At 50.2% G+C, this 22292-nt stretch overlaps 1 protein-coding gene across 1 annotated transcript; it reads right to left on the reverse strand.

Annotated features, from left to right (window-relative positions):
* Positions 1-857: 857 nt before the first annotated feature.
* Positions 858-17208, reverse strand: PARD6B (par-6 family cell polarity regulator beta; the record flags this gene model as incomplete). Its single annotated transcript, XM_080924991.1, has 3 exons — positions 858-1687; positions 11304-11526; positions 17143-17208. The coding sequence occupies 3 exons, from the start codon at positions 17206-17208 to the stop codon at positions 858-860; spliced, it is 1119 nt and encodes a 372-aa protein (XP_080781117.1).
* Between the last annotated feature and the right edge of the window lie 5084 nt (positions 17209-22292).

A 22292-nucleotide genomic window follows, 5' to 3' on the forward strand; every position in this document is an offset into this window, starting at 1 on the left:
TGTGCAGGCAACACGAGGGAGCCAGGTAAGGGAAGACAGCTGCTGTTCCCTCATCCCGAACGGACGCACGGGAAAGAATAAATAGACTCAAATAATCACCACCCTTGTGAGTGGTGAACCGATTCAGGCTTCCCCAAATGCAGGCAGCACCCTAGAATCCCCAGGAAGAAGACTCCGTCTTTTAAGTACAAAGTGCACATCTGTATTATGTGTAAGTCTCTTAACCTGGGGGCCTTCTTATCCAAAACAATCCACACTGCCTGGAACACTGGGAGAGTGTGGGAGCCAACTAACTGCTGCATCTCACGCGTGCGCACACGCACTGAAACAATCTCCGATGGGCTGGGGATAAAGGAAGATGGCCCCCTGCAACTGTAAAGCTCCAGGGTAAGGACAACAGGTGTTGCTCCAGGGCTGGGGGAGAGGCACCCCTAAACACAGCCAGCAAACGTCTTAGAAAACAGGAAGACAGAACAAAAACTGCACATGAAGAAAACAGTTTGTCACAGTTAACAGAGGAATATTTTAAAGTCAGAAAACATCAATGTTGGGAATCTGGGAACTGAGGCTCCCAGTGGCTAACAGACGATCAGACTTCACAAGAGGGCAAAGAGCGATCTTTGCATGTGGCCCCCAGTCACCTCAGGACAGCTCCAGGCAGGTCTCAGAAGCAGCACCTGCTCTGCAGCAAAGGCCTCACACCCGAGTTATGGCGGCCTGCTGCAGCAGATGCCCCGTCCCATCCCGGCCATACTTGAGGCCGGGATACATACATACATCATGACCTAGAGGTCCACAGTCATGTGGCCATACTTACACCGTTCCTCACACCCTCCCTCAGAAGACAATGTGGCGATTCACAACGTTATGATTGTTCCATCTTCCTCTAGGAGTTTCTGGTCTGGAGCTTGGCTTTCCAACTCTGTGTCCAGGCTGCGGGGCGCAGGCACCAGGCTCGTGTCCTGAGGAGGGGAGAACCCATTCTGTCCCGACTCAAAGCTGAGCTCGATCTGCGTCAGGGACTCCAGGCTCTGGGCATCAGGGGTGGCCTTGGGGATCTGCTGTGGCTCGCCACTGTCTTCAATGATGATGTCATCCTCGTCGCTGTCCTGGTCCTCTGGCTCGAAGCTGGCCTCCACCTGCTGCGGGTAGCCCAGGAGGCTGTTGTCAGTGGACTGGCTAGAGCTGCCAGAAGTCCGACTGTTGCGCACCACGTTGTTCCTCTGGTTGGCCGGCCGCACTGTGATGATGAGGTTTCGGCTGTTGGCTATCATCATATCGGTCACCTGGTCCAGGCTCTTCCCAGACACCTCTATACCATTTACTTCTAAAACTTCATCATTGACAGCTAGCAGGCCCGTGCTCTGGGCCAGACCCCCGGGGACGAGCCTAGAGATGAAGATCCCAGGGACTTTCTCCAAGCCATGCGGTGTCACCCGGACGCTGGAGCCGTCCCGGATGTAGAAGCCCAGGGGCTTCTCTGTGCCATACTTGTACAGACGGACCCTTCGGTGCGTCTCCGGGAGGATGTCCACATCGATGATGGATGACACGGGTCGGAAGTCCTGCGGCATGCTGATGACGATGTGAGGCTTCTTCCTATGGTTGTCGGGACGCAGCACGTTGCTCAGCACGTTCTTCTTCCTGATGAGGGTGTCGGTGCCAAAGGCAGTGTAGTCAGCTTCTTCTGTTTGGAGAGAGCACACACAGGGCGGTTACAGACCCACTAAGAAACACGGCTGACCTGAGAGACAATGCCAAGCAGTGTACACAGCACCCAGGATCTGAGTGTTAGCTTACTCAGCCGGACCACGAGAACGAGAACGGCACTGGTGACTTGCCATGCCATAGGAAGACACTAGAGGGCCCTCTCGCACATCTCAAACGTCACTGACTACTGAACACTGACCAGTGAGATTCTGACAGTCAAGCATGGCCCACACACCTGTTGTCAACCCCCCACTCAGTAGCCTACGGCAGAAGGTAGGAGGATCTCAAGTTCAAGGCCAACCTGGTCTATATTGTATCACCACAAGCTTGAGTGCCCCGCCCCCCCAATCCTGAAACCCCACCTCAAAATCTAAAATCCGAAAGACCCAAAATAACTTGTGGTAGATCTTACAGGCTCACATTTCCTTCCTCCTCAGGTGGAGAGTCTCACACTCCTAGGCCAGCCTCAGTTACCCAGGCAGCTGAGACACTAGGACTATGCATGTGGATGTTACCACTCCTGGCTACAACTTTATCTCTTCTCACCTTCCTGTTCCTGGGGTTTTACTGGTACTCAAAGCAATCCCCCTGCCTCAACTTCTGAAAATATGGGATTACAGGATGTGCCTGTAATGTTCAGTTTACAAACTTGTTTGAAGAAAACAAGCTTGGGTTTGCCAAGATGGCTCAGTGGTAAAGGTGCTTGCGGCTAAGCCTGATGACCAGAGTTTGGTTCCCAGGACCCACATGGTGGAATAAAGAATCAACTCTCAGACACTGTTCTCTGAACTCTAGGAGCACAGTGTTAGCACACATGTACACACACTTAATGGCTCATACCTGCAGCCACACCTCTTGTGCAATGGAGGGAGGCAGGAAGATCAGGAGTTCAAGGGCAGATTCACATACATTTTGAGTTCAACACCAGCCTAAACTACATGAAATCCCTTCAGAATTTAAAAAAAAAAATTAAATATATTTACATATATGGAGTTTTGTCTGCATATGTGTATGTGCACCACATGTATGCTTGGTGCCCTCAGAGATTGGAAGTGGGCGTTGGATCCCCTGGAACTGGAGTTCCACCAGCTGTTTAGCCACATATAAGAGTGCTCAGGATAGAACCTGGGTTCTCCAGAAGAACAGCCAGTGCTCTTAACAGCTAAGCTACTTCTCTAGCCAGAATAGAAATTATTTTACATCAGCTACTTAAAAATAAAAACATATCTCTTAACAAGGTGATGGTTCACACCTTTAATACAAGCATTCGGAAGCAGGGGCAAGAGTTTGAAGCTAGCCTGGTCTACATGTAGAGTGAGTTCCAGGACAGCCTTGGCTACACAGAGAAACCCTATTTTGAAGGGGAAAGAAAACAAACTTGAGTTACAGTCTCCCACTGTAGCCTAGGCTGGCCTGATACTCACCATGCTGGAGCAATCCTCCTGCCTCTGCTTTGGCTGTGCTAGGATTAAAGTTATCCCAACCTTCCAGCTTAAAACAGTTTTTCTGCATTTAGTTAGAACACTTCCACTTTGCATATTTATCACATCCAAATGAGGAAAGGGGAAGGGACATGCATTCCAAGAACTCCAGGAACTCTGGAGAGAAAGATGGCTGGGGTGTGGCATCAGGGGCACGGGTGGGGGTGGGGCACCTTGAACTAGTGAGGCCCTAGGTTCAGTTTCAGCAGCAGCAGCTGGAAGGGTAGGAGGAAGAAGAACAAACCTAACAAAGCATCTGCACTCACAGCTTAATTACGTGGAGTCAGTATGCAACAAATGCTTAGAACTCAACTCTCAGCAAATAAACTCCCCGTGCCCCATAAGCTCTGAATCTCTCACTCCCCACTTTGGCAGAGGCAGAGGTGAGGGATCTTTCATGTTTTCAACCAGGCGTGACGTCAGTGCTGTGACAGACAGGGGTGCAGGGTGGCAAGGACTCTGGCAAACTTGGAGCTCCTGCTCCATCTAAGCTGCACTGAGTCTCTTCGTGCCCAGCAGATTTCCCTCCATGATGGAAACCTTGTTTTCAGTAGAACTCCCTTTGCTGCTAGTGAGCTGGCTAAGTGGCTACCGTGAGTGCTCCCTGCCAAGTCTGGTGACTGGAGTTTGAGCCCCACCACCCAGAAAGCAGACAACCAACGTCTTCAAGTTGTCCTTCGACCTCCATGTGCCCGCTGCACAGAGCACATGTGTATACACATGTACACACACACACACACACACACACACACACACACACAAACATAAAGAAGAAAAAGTAGTGCTGATACCTAGTAAGTCGCAACAAATACACTGCCAACTCTGCATCTGCTGCTGTATTAAAACATGTGCTCTTGGGCTGGAGAGATGGCTCAGCAGTTAAGAGCACTGACTGCTCTTCCAGAGGTCCTGAGTTTAAATCTCAGCAACTACATGGTGGCTCACAGACCATCTGTAATGGGATCCAGTGCCCTCTTCTGATGTGTCTGAAGACAGCCACAGTGTACTTAAAAAAACAACCCCATGTGCTCTCTAGCTATGCACCTGCAGCTGGACTAGTTCCTTGAGCCAGCTAAGTCTGTCACATGCTGGAGACACAGCCCCAGACACTGCTGTCACAAGGTGAAGGCAGAAAACACAGATGGAGCATCAGGGGGACAGGAACAGAATAAGCAGCGGGAGGAGGGCTGAAGCCACCTCAGGGCTGGGTTTTTCAGTCCCAAGGCTCTGGAGGCCCACACAGGACATATGAGTTAGAACCAGGACTGGGCCACACCAGGGACCTTATCTTAGAGAAAAAACCAAAAACCTAAACCAAGTAAGCAAAACCCAAAATCAAAACCAACCGGGAGACAGTCAGTTAATAAAGACAAACAATACCTCAGTAATCAGAGTACGGCGCTTAGAGCCTGGAAGCAGAATCAGGAACCCGAGGCCACCCACCCATCCTCAGCTACACAGTGAGGCCAGCTAGGACAACACAAAACCTTATCTCCAAAAAACTAGACCTCTCATGTGCTCCTTCATCCCCAAATAATTAGATCCCCTTACAGACAGCCCAGACCTACAGAATCCTGCTGCCCTCTCAGTGGACCTGCCACAGTCAGGGACATCCATCATTATCTTCAGATCCCAGCCCAGGGACTTAGAAATACAAAATCACCCAAGAAAGGAAGAACCCAGATCTTTACTAGACCAGTAACTTCCAAGTTCCTACTGGCACCATATCTTCTCACTAAGAGTCTGCAATGTATCCTTAGGCAGAAAGTTGCTTTATAGTTTGGTTTGAGAAATAAATCCATTAAAGCAGAAGGTTTTGGCAAAAAGCTCCATAAAAGCCGTTAGGATTAGTCTTACACTGAACTGTTTATTTCAGAACAACCAATAGTGGAAGCCCGTGCAACATGTCCAGGGGAATTCCAGACCACAAAGCCGAGAAGGCCCCCAAGCTGCTTACATGCCTGCTCATGGGAAACCCTACCGAGAAAACCCAAATCTGCATAATTTGCCTTGGCCTACGACTCCCCGTGAATGCTCACTCTAAATTCTCAGAAGCGCAACATGGGACAAAGGCACCTCTGTTCTCCCACCCAGCTAATCAGCCTCCAGCCACTGGGAAAGAAACACGCTGGCAGCCGGCCAGGGTGCAGGGTGTGAGTGTAAAGTGTAAAGGTGACCATCCAGGAGGGCCCAGCTGGAGGCCAAGGTCACTCCCAAAGGCCATGGGAGTCCCAGAGACCCACAGCAGAGCTGAGCAAGGCGATACAGGAACACCCCATTGAGAACTGTCCCTCAGCCAACAATCTCTGCTCGCTGCCCTTGACAAGAATCCACCCAGAAGCTTCTAAACTTCTAAGCAGCCAAATGTCTATCTCACACGCAGGCTGTCCCACCAGCACACTTGGATGAGGGTGAGCCAGGGCCCATTGTGAGGGCAAGCAGACAGAAGTAATGCCCACGGAAAAAAAGCAACTTTGGGAAACAAAAACTTCAGAACAGTACCAAGCATTCCTGGACAGGAAAACCTAGCAAACACCGGGTATAGTCTTCAGCAGACTCAAGAGCTTGCTTGTCCCGTTGCAAGTTCAGAGGAAGACAGGGCAGCTAGGCCTGGTGGCATGGGCTTATAAGGGCAATTAACTACATGGAAGCTGAGGCAGGAGGATGTGCTCTAGGCCAAGCTGGACACACTCACCTATAACCCAGCACTGGGGGTAGACGTAAGAGGACCAGGAGTTAACCTGTTGTACAGTAAGGTTAAGGCTAGCTCCTGTCTTAAAAAAAAAAAAAAAAAAAAAAAAGCGGGGTGGGGTGAGGTTGGCATAGAGCATTCAACTGTAGGGCACTGACCAAGTGGACATAAAGCTATTCACAACACTCAGAGCTGAGGTGTTGGGGGTGGATACAGAGTTCTTCGAGTTCAAGATCAACCCAGGCTACATACATAGCAAGCTGTGCGGGGCATTAGAGTCACCTCTACAACCAACCTTGGGCTGTGGAGTAAGAAATGTTTTTAAGAAAAGGTCACAGAATGTCAGGCCTGTTTGCCAGTCTCTTTCTAATGCACAATGACTCAAAGGCTATTCAGCAACTTGGATAAGACTAAATATCGTTTTACCCAATGTTCAAATGACACAAACTCTTTCTTCCCCATGGAAGAAGCAACCACCCACTACTTTTCAAACCATGCCTGAGACTGCACTATGCAGTGTGCCGGTGTGAAACAGGAAGCTGTCTGCTTCCACAGAGCTGCCAGTCAGCGTCAGGAGCGGAGGGGAGCCAGCAGGGCAGGCAGAGGAGGCAGGTGTCTCCAGAGGTGAGAAGAACAGTAGTAGGCAGCAGGGTAGGAAGGAGAAGAAGGCTCCAGATGCAGTGTGTGTGTTGGGGGAAGGGAATGGTGCAGGGGTCCGATACACGGGTAAGAAAGGGGGTGTACTGGAGGTGCAGACAGGACTCCTGGAAAGTGCTATGGTCTAGGCACTTCAGCCTTGGGCTGTGAACCCACTCATGGTAATCTCATCTGGGTTTTCCAGAAAGCTCCCTGATGCAGTTTGAAGGCCGCTCTACGTAGGTACTGAGGATGGTGACCAGCCCGGGGTGGAGGCAGCATGCGGGACATATGTAGAGAAGAACTCAGGGTGCGCTATGGCTTTGTGACTGAGAGCAGGTTGGCTCGGAGGTGGGAGCAAGGCCCTGAACTCACTTCCGACCAGGATTACAGGTTTGTATCCCTTACTACTCCTGCCTCCTGTGAGGAGTAACTGATGTGTACCCCTTGGACTGTATTAAAATTAAACCCTGGCTCAGTAAAGTGTAACCTTAAAACGGAGCCACAAAGTCATGTCCGGTGCCAGGCCAAGGTCTACAAGCTGGTTTTCTGCCAGTTACAGGTGTGTGAGTCACAGAGACCATGCCCTGAACGAGACCCAGCAGCTCAGAAGGCCCAGCCAGCACTGTTCACACGCCCCAGGACACGATCTGTCCAACACACAGACCACCACAGTAGATCAGGGAGTAGAGATCTGATTGGCCAGGGGGAGAAGGCCTGCCTTCTATCGAGTCCTGGGGCCCAGACTAAGCAGATCTGTCTGGAAACACGTCACCTTCACTCTGTCCTACAGGAACAGTCTACAGGAATGACCTAGTGGGTTTAAGTTGTTTTGAGACAGTCTCACTATGTACCTCTGGCTGTCCTGGAACTCAGAGATGCCCCTGTCTCTGCCTCCTGAGAGCTGGGATTAAAGTTTGCGATGAGTGCCACATTGATTTATCATATATGATGTTGTGTATGTATGCATGTGTGTGCGTGCCAGGGCATGGATGTGAGGTTCAGCGGACAAACTGTGGGAGTCAGTTCTTTCCTTCTGCCACATGGGTTTTAGGAATCAGAGTCAGGTCATCAAGCTTGATGGCAACACCTTTACCCACGGAGCCATGTTGCTGGCTTTTAGGGAAATACTGGTGCTGGTACTAAGTAGGCCGCTGTACCTGACCTGGGCAAGTTTTAAAGGCACACTCATGGGACAGACAACAGAGGACACTGCTTGTCTCATGCTGGCCAGGCCACAGCAGGAGAAACTCCACCCCACAAGAGAGGAGCTGAAAACCCTCTGTGAAAATAATTTTTCAGATATCAAGTTTTTGTTTTGTATTGGGTTCCAGAGCAGCCCCCAAAACAGTATGGCATCTTCTAACAGAAGACTGCTATAGAACAGAACTTTTCAAAGTGTGCAAAGTGTTAGACCGGATTGTCTAAGTGTCAGCTCTGAGAGCCCACGCTCAAGGGCCGGTTTCTTACCCCAGAAACTTCATTCAATAGCATGTCAGATCCTAAACCACCTCAGTTTTCAAACTTTAATGGCTTTAGTCAAGTGTTTGAGACAATCACAAGGGGGCGGGCATGGTGCTTGTCTGCCACCATGGGGCCATAGCTTCAAAGCCAAGGAGCACCACAAAAACAGAAAAGACAAAAGTAATGGCTAAAAACACAGGCTGAGGTCTTGATTTAATCCCGGCACACAGGAAGCAGAGGCAGGCATGTCTCTGAGTCCCAGGCCAGTCAGGGTTGCAGAGTGAGATTAACAACAAAGCAGACACCAGACTCACTGCTGTGGTTCTGCAATGCGGTGCGTCTGGCTTCTCCAGGGCCACAGAAACAGCTCCTGCCCGAGCCTCTGTTTGCTCTGAGAAAATGTTCTCTTCCGAGTTAGAATGGTACATGTTATCTGACTTTGATGCTAGGGCCTGGTGGTCAACAGCATATAAACAAATCTGATAGCCTAGGCCTACATAAGATATGACTAGATCTTCGAGGAAAACTGGTCCGGAAGGTCCCAAGAGACCCTCTGGCAAAGCCAGAGGCAGAGAGCAGGGCCGGAATGAGGCACTAAGTCAGGTGGAGTGTGAAGGGGTGGAGTGCTGGAAGGTCCTGCCGATTTGTCCACACCAGGACTCTATTAGCTGGAGTTGAAGCTGTCACGCAGTTTCAAGCAACAGCTGATGAGATGGCCTTTCTAATTCTCACTAAAGCCACAGTATGTTCCAGATATATATGCATGTGACAGTTGCATACACGCTTTGTGTCATGTGTGCCATGGAGCATGTGGTATGGAGGCCAGAAGACAACTTATGGGAACCGGTTTCCTTTTCCCACCTTACTGGGCCCTGGGGATCACACTGAGATCAGCAGTCTTGGTGGTTCACCGAGCCAGCTCACTGGCTCTCCCCATACACTTAGGCTCACCTAGAACTCTGTTGTCCAGGGTAGCCATTACCTAACTCTCCATCCTCCTCCCTCCAGCTCCCGAGGGCTACGATTACAAGACAGACAGACAGACAGACACATACATACATGCATGCGCGTGCACACGCGCGCACGCACGCACGCGCACACACACACACACACACACACACACACACACACACACACACATGCCATAGCACACAGAGGAGGTAAGAGAGGAAACCCTGGGGATAGAAGAACCCTGGCTTTCAGGCTTGGTGGCAAGAGCCCTTATCTGCTGAGCCATCTCTCCAGCCCCAAAGTCTTATTTTTAAACACTAAAAATCTACCAGGCGTGGTGGGGCAAGCCCTTAATCTCAGCATCTAGGAGATGGTGTTACGGCATACAAGCCCCTTTCCACTCACCATTCCCCAGGTGAACCTGCTCTCCAGTTCTGCTGTTCTTCCAGCTTTTAAGTTGTTTTGATGCCTTTTTGAAATAGGATCTTGTTATACAACCCAGGATAGCCTCAAACTCTGCCTGCCTTGGGCTCTTGGACTGAGACTTCAGTTTTGAGCCACTGAGTACAGTTGTCATGTTTTAGGTGCCCGGATCTCTAGAGCCCCAGACTACCATTTCTAATCCAAAGACTAATCTATTAAATTTGTCATCCCCAGCAATCCCGGCCCTCTGCTGGATTCAGTTAAATATGCTTGTGGTGCTCAAAGCCCTTCTCTCCTCTCTGCCCCCATACTGGCTCCCTACACACTGATTCCTGTGAGTAGACCACAGGGCCTCCTGCAATCAGTCTCTGCCCAGTGTGCGCTTGCTGTGGAGTCTACCACCCACTGTGGCACTTGGGACAGTTCACACTAACTCAGAACACACTGCAGCCTACCAGCAGATGACACTGGTGCACTTCAACTTCTCCAAACCCAGAAAACCAAAGAAACCAAGGCCTGGTACGTCGGGGCCCAGGAGGGGCCCACCTTCCCTCCCTTCAAGCTGCTTCCTCAGCTGGCTGGAAAACCTAAAGCGGGCTTTTCAAACCTTCCCTTCACCCAACAGGACAGGGCTGCCTGTCCTCCTGCAGTCTCTGTGACTCCGACCCTGTCTCACACACAGGACACGGGCAGTCTCAGGACTCAAGACACTTTCTGAGAGACAGTAGTCACAGCCCCCAAAGTCACCCATTCCTTCTCAGTCCCAGCTAGCTTTATATTTAGACTATTCTGTGAATTAAAAAATATTCTGAAATGGAACAAAAACAAGATTTTACTGAGTACCACTCAGAGCTGGCACTGCCTTCCTCAGCTTGTCCAGGAAGTGATGTCTCCAGACAGAACACACAAGGGAGAGTGAACAGCCTGCGTTCGCTGACTCTGAGGCGCATGAGGCTGCCAAGCTTACTCTTTCCCATCAGCCCCACACGAGGACTAATATCATAATTCTGACTTTAAAAAAAAATGTAAGGGGAGGGGGCTGGCAAGATGGCTCAGTGGTTAAGAGCACTGGATTGTTCTTTCAGAGTGCACACAGTGAATTCCAGCCCCCACACAGCAGTTCACAAATGCCTGCAACACCAGTCCAGGGGAGCTGACACCTCTGAGTATGCAGAACCAACACACACACACACACACACACACACACACACTCTCTCTCTCTCATACACACACACACAAACTCACACACACACACACACACACTATCATACACACACTCTCTCTCATACACACCCTCAAACTCTCACACACTAGCACTTGCACACACTCACACACACACACATTCTCATATGCACACTCACACAAACTCTCACATACACACTAGTACTCGCACACTCACAATTTAAAATAAAACAAAAAAAAAACTGACAAAGGTACTTGTCAGTGTACTTATATATAATAAATAAATACATGTTTTTAAAGGATTTATTAATTTAATGTATGTGAGTACACTGTTGCTGTCTTACCAGAAGAGGGCATGAGATCCCACTACAAATGGTTGTGAGCCACCATGTGGTTGCTGGGAATAGAACTCAGGAAGAGCAGTCAGTGCTCTTAACCACTGAGCTATCTCTGCAGCCCAAATATATAAATCTTAAAAATAAATAAATAAAACTCTTAAGGAAAGCCAGTGGCAAGACGGTCTTGCAGCTCAGAGCACCTGCGGCCTAGCCCCCTGCAAGCTGTCCTCTAACCTCCACAAGACTGTCTGTCTCCACAGTGGTTAAAAACACAGATTTTCTCCCATATGTTCAGAAAGCATGGACATTAATTAGGCCGGCAACACAATGCTTTAGCTTCTTATACTACCTGATGTAAGACTTGCACTCTTGTCACAAGCAGGCCTTCAACCCCTCTTAAGTGTGTGCTCCTACAGAGGCACTCACCCTTCTTCTGTATAAATATCCTGAGCAGTGGGTTGGCGGTGGAAACCGCCTTGTGGTAGTTGTCGTCATTGTTTATGGGCAGCAGGTCACCGTGAATGTCTGCGTAGCCCACCAGCACGTCAACATTGGGGATCTTGTGAACATGTTGCAGCAGTCCATAAAACTCCTCAAACTTTCCGGGCTTGGATCGTTCCAGTGAGAACCGACGGAATTCGGCTCCAAACTAGGACCATAACAAACATATCAGAGAGTAGAAAGTTAGTCGGGTATGGGAGCGCATGCCTTTTGTCCCACTTGGGAGGTAAAGGCAAGAGGATCTCTGTGAATCCGAGGCCACAGGAATCCGAGGCCACAGAAAGCCCCGTGATGAACCTCAGTGCCAGTTGTGGAAGGCAAAGAAATACAGGCACCATGGCTGGAGTCTCCCATGCCCAGGTCTCAGAGGACAGCCCTGAATCAATTCAGCTCCAACCTTGTCTGACAGTACAGGCATTCACAGGCCCGACTTCCTACTACCGCAGTAACACCCCCAATAAAATGACTTATCTTTTCATGGGCTGTAAGAGTCACATCTAAGTGTATCGAAAGGACTTTGAGCTTCTTGGCATGAAATGGGTGATGTCATCATGTGAGGAATATGCTTAAAGACAGGAAAGAAGGGTAAGTTCGTGGGGGGGGGGGGAGCTTATTAAGACATCAGCTTTAAATCCTGGCTGATCTGGTTGAGGAATGTGTTTGTGTTCTGGGACCAGGAGGCTGGCCTGCTTCAAAAGCTCAGCAATTAGTGGGTGAGGAGAATAATGGCCTTGGGGAGGCAGAGATCACAGGACAGGCAGGAAACACTGTCTGTCATTCCCATTTACCTTCCAGGTCCCTCAAGGCCACACATTAAAGTGTCTCCTGACTCCCTGTGGGACTGGTGTGGCACAATCTCAAACGGGGAACCTAAGAAAGGCTCATCCGCCTTCTTCAAAAAGAGCCTCCTCACAAGTCACTGATATCCAAGCATATTAAATGCTCAGTTAAATGCCCAGAGCTGGGCTGGGGCGATGGCTCAGCAGTCAAGGGCCCGTGCTGCTCTTGCAGGGCACTGCGCTCAGTTCTCAGCACCCACAAGGCGGCTCACAAACACTCCAGTATCTCTCTGATGCTCTCCTGCCCTCCGAGGGCACCAAGCAGGGCGTATGGTGACCATACATACATGCAGACAGAACACTAACACACAGTAAATAGAGGGAAAAAAAGAAGGGAGGGAGGGACATTTGCTCACCGAGAGGTGGGGGTGGGGTAGTTAAAATCTTATTATTAACTTTTCTCATCTGAGGAAAGAGATACAGTTAACACTCGCAAGGCTCTTGGTCCAGAACCACGCCAAAAAAAAAAAAAAAAAAAAAAGTGTAAATGTTCGCCAAACATGTTTGACTGCCAGATTCGTTTTCTGTATAAATTCAAAGGATAGCCAGGAAACACGAATGTTCCACAGGGACAGCAGGTGCCAGGCAGAGAAAGGCCCTTCTCCCAGCCGGCATTCACAAGCAACAGGAACCCAGGGCACCCAGCCAGCGAGCCTTCTCTACCTATGGCTGACCTTCCTCTTGGAAGCACTCTACCGTTACCCATGATTTGACATTATTAGGACAAAAATCCACCGGCCACTTCTTACTCTTAACAAATTCAAAGTTTCCAAAACACACACCTGAGATATAAACACTAACATTTGTCAGGAAAATCAGGTGACTCAGAGTTAAAGTTCTTTCTTAAAAAGTTAGTCACACCTCCACACTTCAGAGTAAATAAAACCCCGGGGAACACCCTTCCTATCAGTGAGTCTTACAGTGACGTTATGAGAGGCAGTTCCTCCTCCATGTTCTGGAGGCTGGTCGGTCTCACAGCACAGCCTCAGTCTACACAGGGCAGGCTGACTCACCCGAGGCTATCACCCCCTCCTCTGGAGACTGACTGGGAATACACCTAATGGTTTCTTTAACCCTTTAGGTTTCCCTAAAGCTTCTGCATGTAAGTTCTTTGCTAACACTTTCTTCTCTGGCTTAAATACTTAGATATTTAACAGTAGATTGTGTGCCCTCCCCCACCAATGCTGGCAAAAGGTGAGCTGGGAAGTATGATTTTAAGAACTTTTTAAGACATGAAGAAAAATTAGAGCTCAAAGGAACCCAAATAACCATTATTCACCATGTGATTTTTCTGGCTTGGAATCCAGATGTACATGGACTTGTTTCCTAGCATCTGTCGGCGTATCCTAGAACTTAGTTTGTTGGAGGGAAGGGGAAAGGACCCTGGTCGTCTGGAAGAGAAGTCTGTGCTCTTAACCACTGAGGCATCTCTCCATCCCTAATTTTTGTTTGTTTGGTAGGCTCTCCCTGTACTGCTTTAGCTGCTCTTGAACTCGAAACAAGAGCTGGGATTATGGGAACGTGCTGTTAATACTGCATTTGCCCATGGATAGCAAACAGGAAGTGGTATGTCTCAAGACTGTTCCGAGGCTGTGGGGCAGGTATCTTGGCTATGGAGATGCAACTGGGCCTGAGTATGCCAGTCAAGCTCTACCGTAGCAGCTCTAGCCCCTGCCCTTGAGATCAAGGTTACCTAAGGATATCAAAATGATTATGGGGAACTTTCTGGGGAAACAATCAGGAAGATAAATCAGTTACCAAAGAAATCACCCAGTTGCTGGTATCGCACTTCTAACTAGACCCATATTTACACACTCCTTTATTTTTATTATCTGTACCATGTCTCCCTTCCCAGAGCAAAGATAATAAAGTTGACACTATTGTTTCTTTCTTTCTTTTTTCTTTTTGGTTGTTCAAGATAGACAGGGTCTCTCTGTGTAGTCCTGGCAGGCCTGGAACTCAGAGATCCTCTTGCCTCTGTGTCCACATGCTGGGGTTAAAGACGAGTGCCATAGGTGGCTGACGCTACTGTTGAAGTGAAGGAGACCCCACCCATGACCTGCACACTATCCAGTTCTAGTGAGGGTTGTCTAACTGTGATATTATAGAACACGGGGCCAGCAGATGGTTCAGTAGGTAAAAGTGCTTGCAGCCAAGCCTCACAACCTGAATCCAACACCCAAGTCCCACATGGTGGTGACAAACAACTTCCGAAAGTTGTCCTCTGACCTCTACACTCACACTGTGGTATCTGCGAATCCCCATACACCCTTGCACACCAAGTAAATAACCAGAACGCAGTGAAAATTTAAATGAATTTTTACCATTCACATAGCATAAAATGAAAGTATTTCTACAAACCTGAGCTAAGGTAGGACTAGCAACACATGCAGCAGAACTCCCAGCAGAGGCAGTCAGATCTCTGTGAGTTCAAGACCAGCCTGGTCTACCTGAGTTCTAGAACAGCCAGGACTATGTAGAGAGACCTCGTCTTAATAACAACCACCACCACCACAACAAAAGAAACAACAACAACAACAGACCATGCACTGTTCTTTCAGAGGCTCCAAGTTTAGTTCCCACCCATGTCGGATGGCTCACCAAGCACAGGTAACTTCAGCTCCATCGAGCCAACGCCCTCTTCTGGAGGGGGACGGGGACACACGGACACACACACACACACACACACACACACACACACACACACACACGTCAGGCCTACTGTCATTTGTTAACAGATGAGACAGCAAGACAGCATTCCCTGAGTCTGTCTTCTGACCGCCCTGCCTCTGTTTAGAGGAGGGCTCACACTAAAGTATCATATGGCAGCTGAAATACACACCACACACTTTGGACAGAACTATGTAAAATATTCAAAAATCAGTAGATGGAAAGGGAAAACAGAAAGCCTGAAATTCCATCCACAAGGGCTCAGCTTCCTACCGCCGGGGACCCACTCCTGTCTGACTGACAAGCACACCTGGAGTCTCTACTTAGTCTCTTTTTAAATAAAACAGAAATTAGAGGCTCACTACCAAGATCAGGGACCATACACCTGCGTGTTGGTATTATGCAACATCACAAGCGGTTTTCTCTTCTGACCTCAAGTCCCACAAGCCCAACTACAAAGAGAGGCCAGGAGAAAGTTCGTGTGCCGACAGCTACAAACTAGAGAAAAAGAGAAATCTCTGGAGCCAGTCATCTCCCTACTCTGACAAGCCACTTTTCCTTGCTGTTGTGCAGAACCCGGCCAGGAAGGGCATGTTTCTTAAAACTATCATAGGGTTTTGTTCTAAAACAATTATGTGTACACCTGTATATATATGTCATGTGTAGGTGCCCTGGGAAGCCAGAACATCAGATCCTCTGGAGCAAGAGAGAAGGCTCAATGGTTAAATGCACACACTGCTCGTCCAGAGGTTTGAGTCCCAGCACCTACAGGTGGGTCACTATTTTAACCCCAGATCCAGGGGATTCAACTCCCTCCAGGATTCTGGCCTCCTACAGCACTAGGCATACAGATGGCACGAAGACACACGTGCAAGCACTGTTACAGGTGCGTGTTGTTTGACAAGGGTTCTCAGAACTGAGCTGGATGTCTGGCAAGAACAGTGTATACTCCTGAGTGCAGTACCATCTCTGCAACACCAACGGCCTGAGTTTCAATCTAGTATCTATTCTGATATATAAATTTCCTCCTTCCACGTCATTAAGACTGGGTCTCACTGTATAGGCCAGGCTGACCTGGAACTCTCTAGTTCCAGCCTCAATAGTTAGAGGATTTTTTTAAAAAAAAGCATTAGATCATTAAAAGCAAATGTATATCTGCGACTCTTAAGTTACAGAACTTTGCTCTCTAGCCCAGACGCCACACACAAAAGCACCAGGCAGCTTTCCCCATTCACCTTACTCCCGGGACCAACATTCCCCCAAGAGTCCCTGAACCACTAGGCTTATTTTTACAGTGGGTGTTCGATACACCATTCCTTCCGCGTGTCTCACAATTCTGGCCTGTCCTAAACTCAGCAATACCCTCTACCACTACTTTACAGGTTGTTCAGTAAAAAAAGCCATCCGGCAAGACCTGGTCCGAGAACAGAGTTAGGGGGAAGTCACACCCCTTCTTGTCATCTCAGAACTCAGAGAACCAGGCTATATAATCCTGCTCCTCCTGGCCTTTCAAAGTCAAGACGAGCTTGCCGACCTGTTCCGGTGGCTACAGATCACTTTCAAATTCCATCTGAAAAGCCCCCCTTTTTTGAAAGAAGGCATTCTCTAACTAATCCCCCCAGGCTACTCTGCTCACCCGGCCATGGGACTGAGAAATTCCACGGACACTGAAGCCACGAACAGAAAACTGCTCGACCCACCAAGGGGAAAAGCATTCGGGATGAAGAGTCCCGGGAATGAAAAGGGTAGCAGCGTCTCAATTGTCAAGCGCAGCACCAGAGTAAGGCGATAGTGCTAATTTCATAGATTAGCCGCATACCAAAGTTAGAGCTGGGGGGAAAAAAAAAAAAGAGCTCTCCTCCATTCGATGTGTCCCCGAACCTCAAGAAAAGGTTATATGAGAAGACAACAAGGTGCTCCGAAAGCCTCTGACTGGTGCCTAGGGTGAAGGAATCCCCCAAAGCTATCCCATCACCTTGCACCGGAGCGGTCACCAATCGCACCCTTAAAGCAAGGCGGGAATACGAAGGATAGAAAACAGGGGCTGTGCTACGGAGCAGACGCAAACGCTTCCAGTCGCTGCGCTCCACCAAGTTTCTCTCCTACGTGCTTCGGCCAGCAGATCCCCCTCCGCCCGCGTCCCCACAGGGGCAGCCGAGGTCCACCATCCCGCCACCCTGCGTCCTCACAGGGCAGCCCGCGCCTACCATCCCACCAGCCCTCCCTCCTTCCCGTCGCCCCGCCCGGCCGCGCACCTTGCTCTTCACCTCCATGGTGCCCAGGCAGCCGCTGCTCACCCCGTGCCGGTGGCCGCGGTTCATGCTGAACGCCCGGCCGCCGGCGGCCTCGTCCGGGGCCGGTCCTCGGGAGCGCGGGCAGCGGGGCAGTGGGGCAGCGGGGCCGCGGGGCGCGGGCTCGGGACTCGAAGCGCAGCACGGCGCCTCGTCACCGCACCTGCTAAGGTCCGCGCAGCGCTGTGCCCGCTGCTCCGCGGCGGCCTAAGGGTCGGACTGGCAGTGCAGCAAGGCGGAGACACGGGTCCCTCCCAGCGAGGCTCGGGGGCGGCGGCGGCGGCCGCGGTGAGGAGAGGGCGGAGCACAATCCCACAGCCGCCGCAGCCTCCTTCTCCGCGGCCTCCCCCGCGGGCACGCGCGCGGCCCGGTGCTCGTGCACGGAGCAGGGCCGCAGCCGCGGCACGTGCGCGCGCTCACCTGCAGCCTCGGCGGCGGCTGGCGCTCCGCCCACACCCAATAGGAAGCGCGCACCTGCGCCCGCGGCGACAGCCAATCGGCACGCAGCCTGCGGGGCTCGCGCGGCCCGTGGGCGGGCCTCGTGGCTGGAAAGCCCCGCCCACAACCTTGCGATTGGTCCTGCGTTGAGAGGGAGGGGCGGGATCACCTGAAGCTCTGAGTCCTCTCTGTAGATGGGGAGCAGCAGGACGCATGCGCCGGCTGCAGAGTTTCCGCCCCGAGAAGGCTATGGGGAAGGCCTGCCGGAAGCGCGAGCGCACCTGGACTGCAGCTCAGGAGGGTGTGTTTTTTGCGCATGCGCTTGAGCCTTATCTCCTTTCTGGTCGGGTCTGGAGCACCCATATCTTTAACGCATCCTAGTCACCGGCTTGGAATGTGTGTACAGCCGTTCCCTGGCCGTGATGATGTGGGGTGGGGTCCCTCTTCCTGGGCCCCGGTGCTGCGGCTTCTAGGTGGCCTCCTGAAACTTGTCAAAAGATTCGAGTTTTCCCGCCTCTGCGTCAGTAACGAGGAGAGGCTGGTTGGAGGGGGACTCTCGAACTGAACTGGGACGAAACTGCACTCTCGTCAAGATCAACGCTTCTCAATCTGTAGGCTCCGACCCTCAGGATGACCCTTTTTCAGGGGTCACCCAAGACCATTGGAAAACACAGATATTTGCATTGCGATTCCTAACAGTAGCAAAATTACAATTAAGTAGCTGGGAGAATAATTTTATGGTTGGAGGTCATCAAAACGCGAGGTCACAGCATTAGGAAGATTGAGAATCACTGCTCTAGATCTTCCCTGTCCCGAGGGTGCCCTGGGTATTAGGAGAGGATGGGGAGCGGAGGCCTGCGATGGTCCCTACAGGCCCTGGTTCCCTGCAGACCTCACCATCCGTCCTCTGGGGCTGAAGTCTTCTCTCCGTGGAGCAATTTCTGGGTCGTTTGTTGTTTGTATCAACGTCAGCCTCTGGGTTGTGTTCTGTTTCCCCAGTGACCGAGCTGTGTCCCGGGGTAACACAACACAGATTCCTAATCTCTGAGTGCCCCACAATGGGGCTGCAGCCTCTCTCTGTTTTGTTTACCTGTTGGCCTTGCTGAGCCTAGCAGAAAGGTGGAGACCCTCTATCTCCTCCCCAACCCGCGGAGGGCTGATGGCTGAAGAGCTGGCTGATTAGGGGGCTTCACTCCTGTCCATGCTTTTCCCTTACACTGCAGAATCTAACATCTGTGCCTCCCCCTTTCCACTATGGTGGGCCCAGTTTTTCTAGTTCCCTTCGTGCTAGTGCACTTTGATCTGCCTTCCTCTGTGTACAATGAAAGCTACCCAGTGGCGGGATGTGCCTGCTTTTTGCTCAGTCGTTTGCTGGGAGAGCCAGTCTCCTGGCAAGGCATGCTCTCATGTATGTATCTGGGGACAGAGGAACTGAGTCTATGGCTTCTCCAGGCTACACCCTATACCTTCAAAGATGAGACACCCCTTTCCCCTCAAACGAATCAGTTCACCAGATGTTGATGGGTGATTTTAAGGTTTCCCAGGTCATTTTGGGGTGGAAGCCCTGGAGGAAGAGAAACTATTCCCCTTGCCGAATCTCAAGGCTGCCTTCCCAACCCATAGCTGTGTGGTGGAGAGAAGATTTGTGGTTGCAAGGGCCAGCCACAGGCCTGGAACCCTGCTCAAATGCATCAGCCAGCAGCTACAGCCCAAGACCTCTTTAACTAAACATCCCTGGGAACCCCAAAGTTTGTGAATACCTATGGGTATTTATTGTATTGGAACTAGAACAGAAACTCGTTTAAAAACAATGCACGATATGTATTCCAAGCAGTTAAAGATGATATCATCATTTGTCATGTCTCTTGTGGCAAACTCCATCAGTGACACCTTCGTGAGAACAATATGACTTTGGAAATTCCCCTAGCGAGGTTTCCAGGTTCCAGTGGGCCTGTGGGCCACTCTTCAAACTGATGTGCTAGAAATCACAAGAACTCCATTCTCAGCTTTCTCCTGCTTCGGCCCTGAGCAGGTCACACCTTGAGAACTGTGGACCTGTGGCCCCAAGTCTGTGTGGATGCTGGCTAGGTGGCTGCTATTATTATTACGGAGAGACTACTTTATCAGCTGCTTTGAGGAAGTTCATGGGTGCCAATGCACCTGCGTGGGCCCTGCATTCCTGGAGCTGCCGTCACATCCGCCCTCCCCTCCCCCGGGTGTGGCATCCCTCGCTACCTGAAGGGAGGGCCAGAGCTTCCTGGATCTCTCAGGCAGATCTGCTGTGAGCCAGGGCTGTTTGAGGAGGGAATGTAGAAAATAGTTTGTGTTTGATAAAGCTGTTGTGGGGGAGGGGAGCCTTGTCAGCTTAAGAAATCTGAGGACCAGAGAAACCCTGTGAATTAGCTCTTGACTCCTGCCTCTTTGGTATAGAGACTGACCCTAACCTCCTTTCTCCCTCACCTCCTCTCCCTGTCCCCAAATCCTCAAGCTAGAGCTGATCTGGACTGACAAGGGGCATGAGAAGCTGTGAGAATTAGTGTTCAGTGGGCTGAGAGATAAGGACAGTAACAGCCTAAGCCGGCTCCATAAATTACAGGCTCCTCAGATCGTGAGTCCGGAGTGGATCACCGCAGCTCCGCACCCACACACTGGCCATCCCACCCCAGAGACTACTTGGCAAGGGTTGTAGTTTAGTTTCACTGTAACCCTCTCCCAACCTGGTCTTTTGAGTTAGAAACAGCCTGGCTTGGTGGCTCAACATTTGTAATCCCAGCATTCAGGAGGGTGAGGCAGGTGGATTGCCTAAATGCAGGGCAGTCTGGGCTCCAGACTGAGACGTTGTTAAAAACAAGGGCCGGAAGCTGGTGCACACCATACTTCCAGCACCCTAAAGGCAGAGGTAGGTAAGTGTGTGAGTTCAAGGTCAGCCAAATGGCTGATCTGGCCTGGCTTAGTTGGTTAAGTGCTTGTAGTAGAAGCAAGGGGATCTGAGCTCCATCCCCAGAACCCACAGGGAGAGGAAACCAGCCATGAGGACAGACACTTGAAAGGAAGATCCCTGCACCCTGCGAATTGGCCAGCACTTGAGGAATGACCCCTGAGGCTGTCCTGTGGCCTTCGAAGTCACACACACCCTTAAGCATCCAAGTGTGCACCTGCACATACCAACACTGCAGATCCACCCCGCTAAATTCTTTAGAAATGTATTATATATGGTGGAAACAGTTTGTAAATTTCCATGATTTTTTTTTTTTTTTTTTGAATTAACATTTGACAGAGCATTTTCTTCCTGCGGCTCTCGGAGAAGGGGTGTGAGGAGAACACGGAGGTGGGCTGGTAAAATCTCCTTAAGGAATGTCTCCACCGAGCTCTTTCTTCTCGGTTGCTCAAGTCCAAGTCTTGAAGGAGCTAGTTAATGATTTTTTGAGAAAGAGCTGAGGTGTATATTTATGAATCTCTGGCGACTCACCCAAGCATTTTAAGCCCTTTAGCCGAGGTGGAATTCTATCACATGCTCTTTTCTGGTTAATGGCTTATAATGCTTTGCTGGGTTGGTGGGGGCTAAGGGCCCATTATTCACTGGAGCCTTTCAGAGGCTTGATACCCCGATGTTTTTGGGAGGCGTCTGGGCCAGGCTGCCACCTCTGCCTTGCCCTTGTTCTGGTTGAACTCTGGGTTGGTGTTCTAACCTTAACCTGTTCTGGGACCCAGTTTCTCTGTAAACTCGGAGTCAGATGAGGTTGTCTTTACTATCCCAATGCTCTCTATCTCCTTAGGGATCACCAAAAGTGATGGGTGTCTCAACAACACCAGGATGGACTCCCATTCTGCATGGTCCGTGGCCAGACTACAACTGTTGGCCACCATACTCTGACCAAGAGGAGCTGGTAAAGCTGATGAGATTACATTAGCATCTATAGAAACCTAACATGTGCTTTTCCATGGATTAACTGATTTAATCTTAAACTCCTCAATTGCAGGAAAGAGTGGAGTATCAGGAGGCAGTGGCCGGAAGACCTGGCTTGTTTTCTAGGCTGACAAGTTCTTTCTCTGCTTCCCACTGGCTGGGTAGTGTTGACCCCGTTCTCTCAAGCACTCAGCTCCTTTCTGTGAAATGGGAGCATAGGTGGCCATGACAATTGAGATGTCATTTCTTTCGGATGAGAAATGACACGGGACTGCTTTACAAGCCACAGAGTTGGTGGCAGCCTACGTGTATCTCTGTCCTAAAGACCCTCTGCTTGCCTGTGTGCATGTGGGTGCTGGGTCCTCTGGAAGAGCAGCCAGTACACTTGACAGATGAGCTCTCTCCAGCCCCAAATGGTAGAGTTTTGTTTGTTTCTGAAACAGGGTCTTTCATAGTTGTGTAGCTCAGGCTGACCTGAAACTGACTTTGTAGCCCAGGCTACCCTCCAACTTACAGTGATCCTCAGGCTCCCAAAGTGTGGGAATTACAGGTTTGAGCTCCCATGCCAAATTTAGAATGGTCTTTGTGTGTACGTATTATTATATGTGTGTGTTATATGCATGCATATATTATTACGTGTGTGTTATTATGTGCGTGTGTTATTATGTCCTGCACACGCAGGCCACAAGTTGACATCTGTCTTCTATCACTTCCGTCTTATTTTTTGAGAAAGAGTTTCTCACTGAACCTGGAGCTCAGTGATTTGCCT

This window comes from Micromys minutus, assembly GCF_963924665.1.
Source record: "Micromys minutus genome assembly, chromosome: 11".
Lineage (NCBI taxonomy): Eukaryota > Metazoa > Chordata > Mammalia > Rodentia > Muridae > Micromys > Micromys minutus.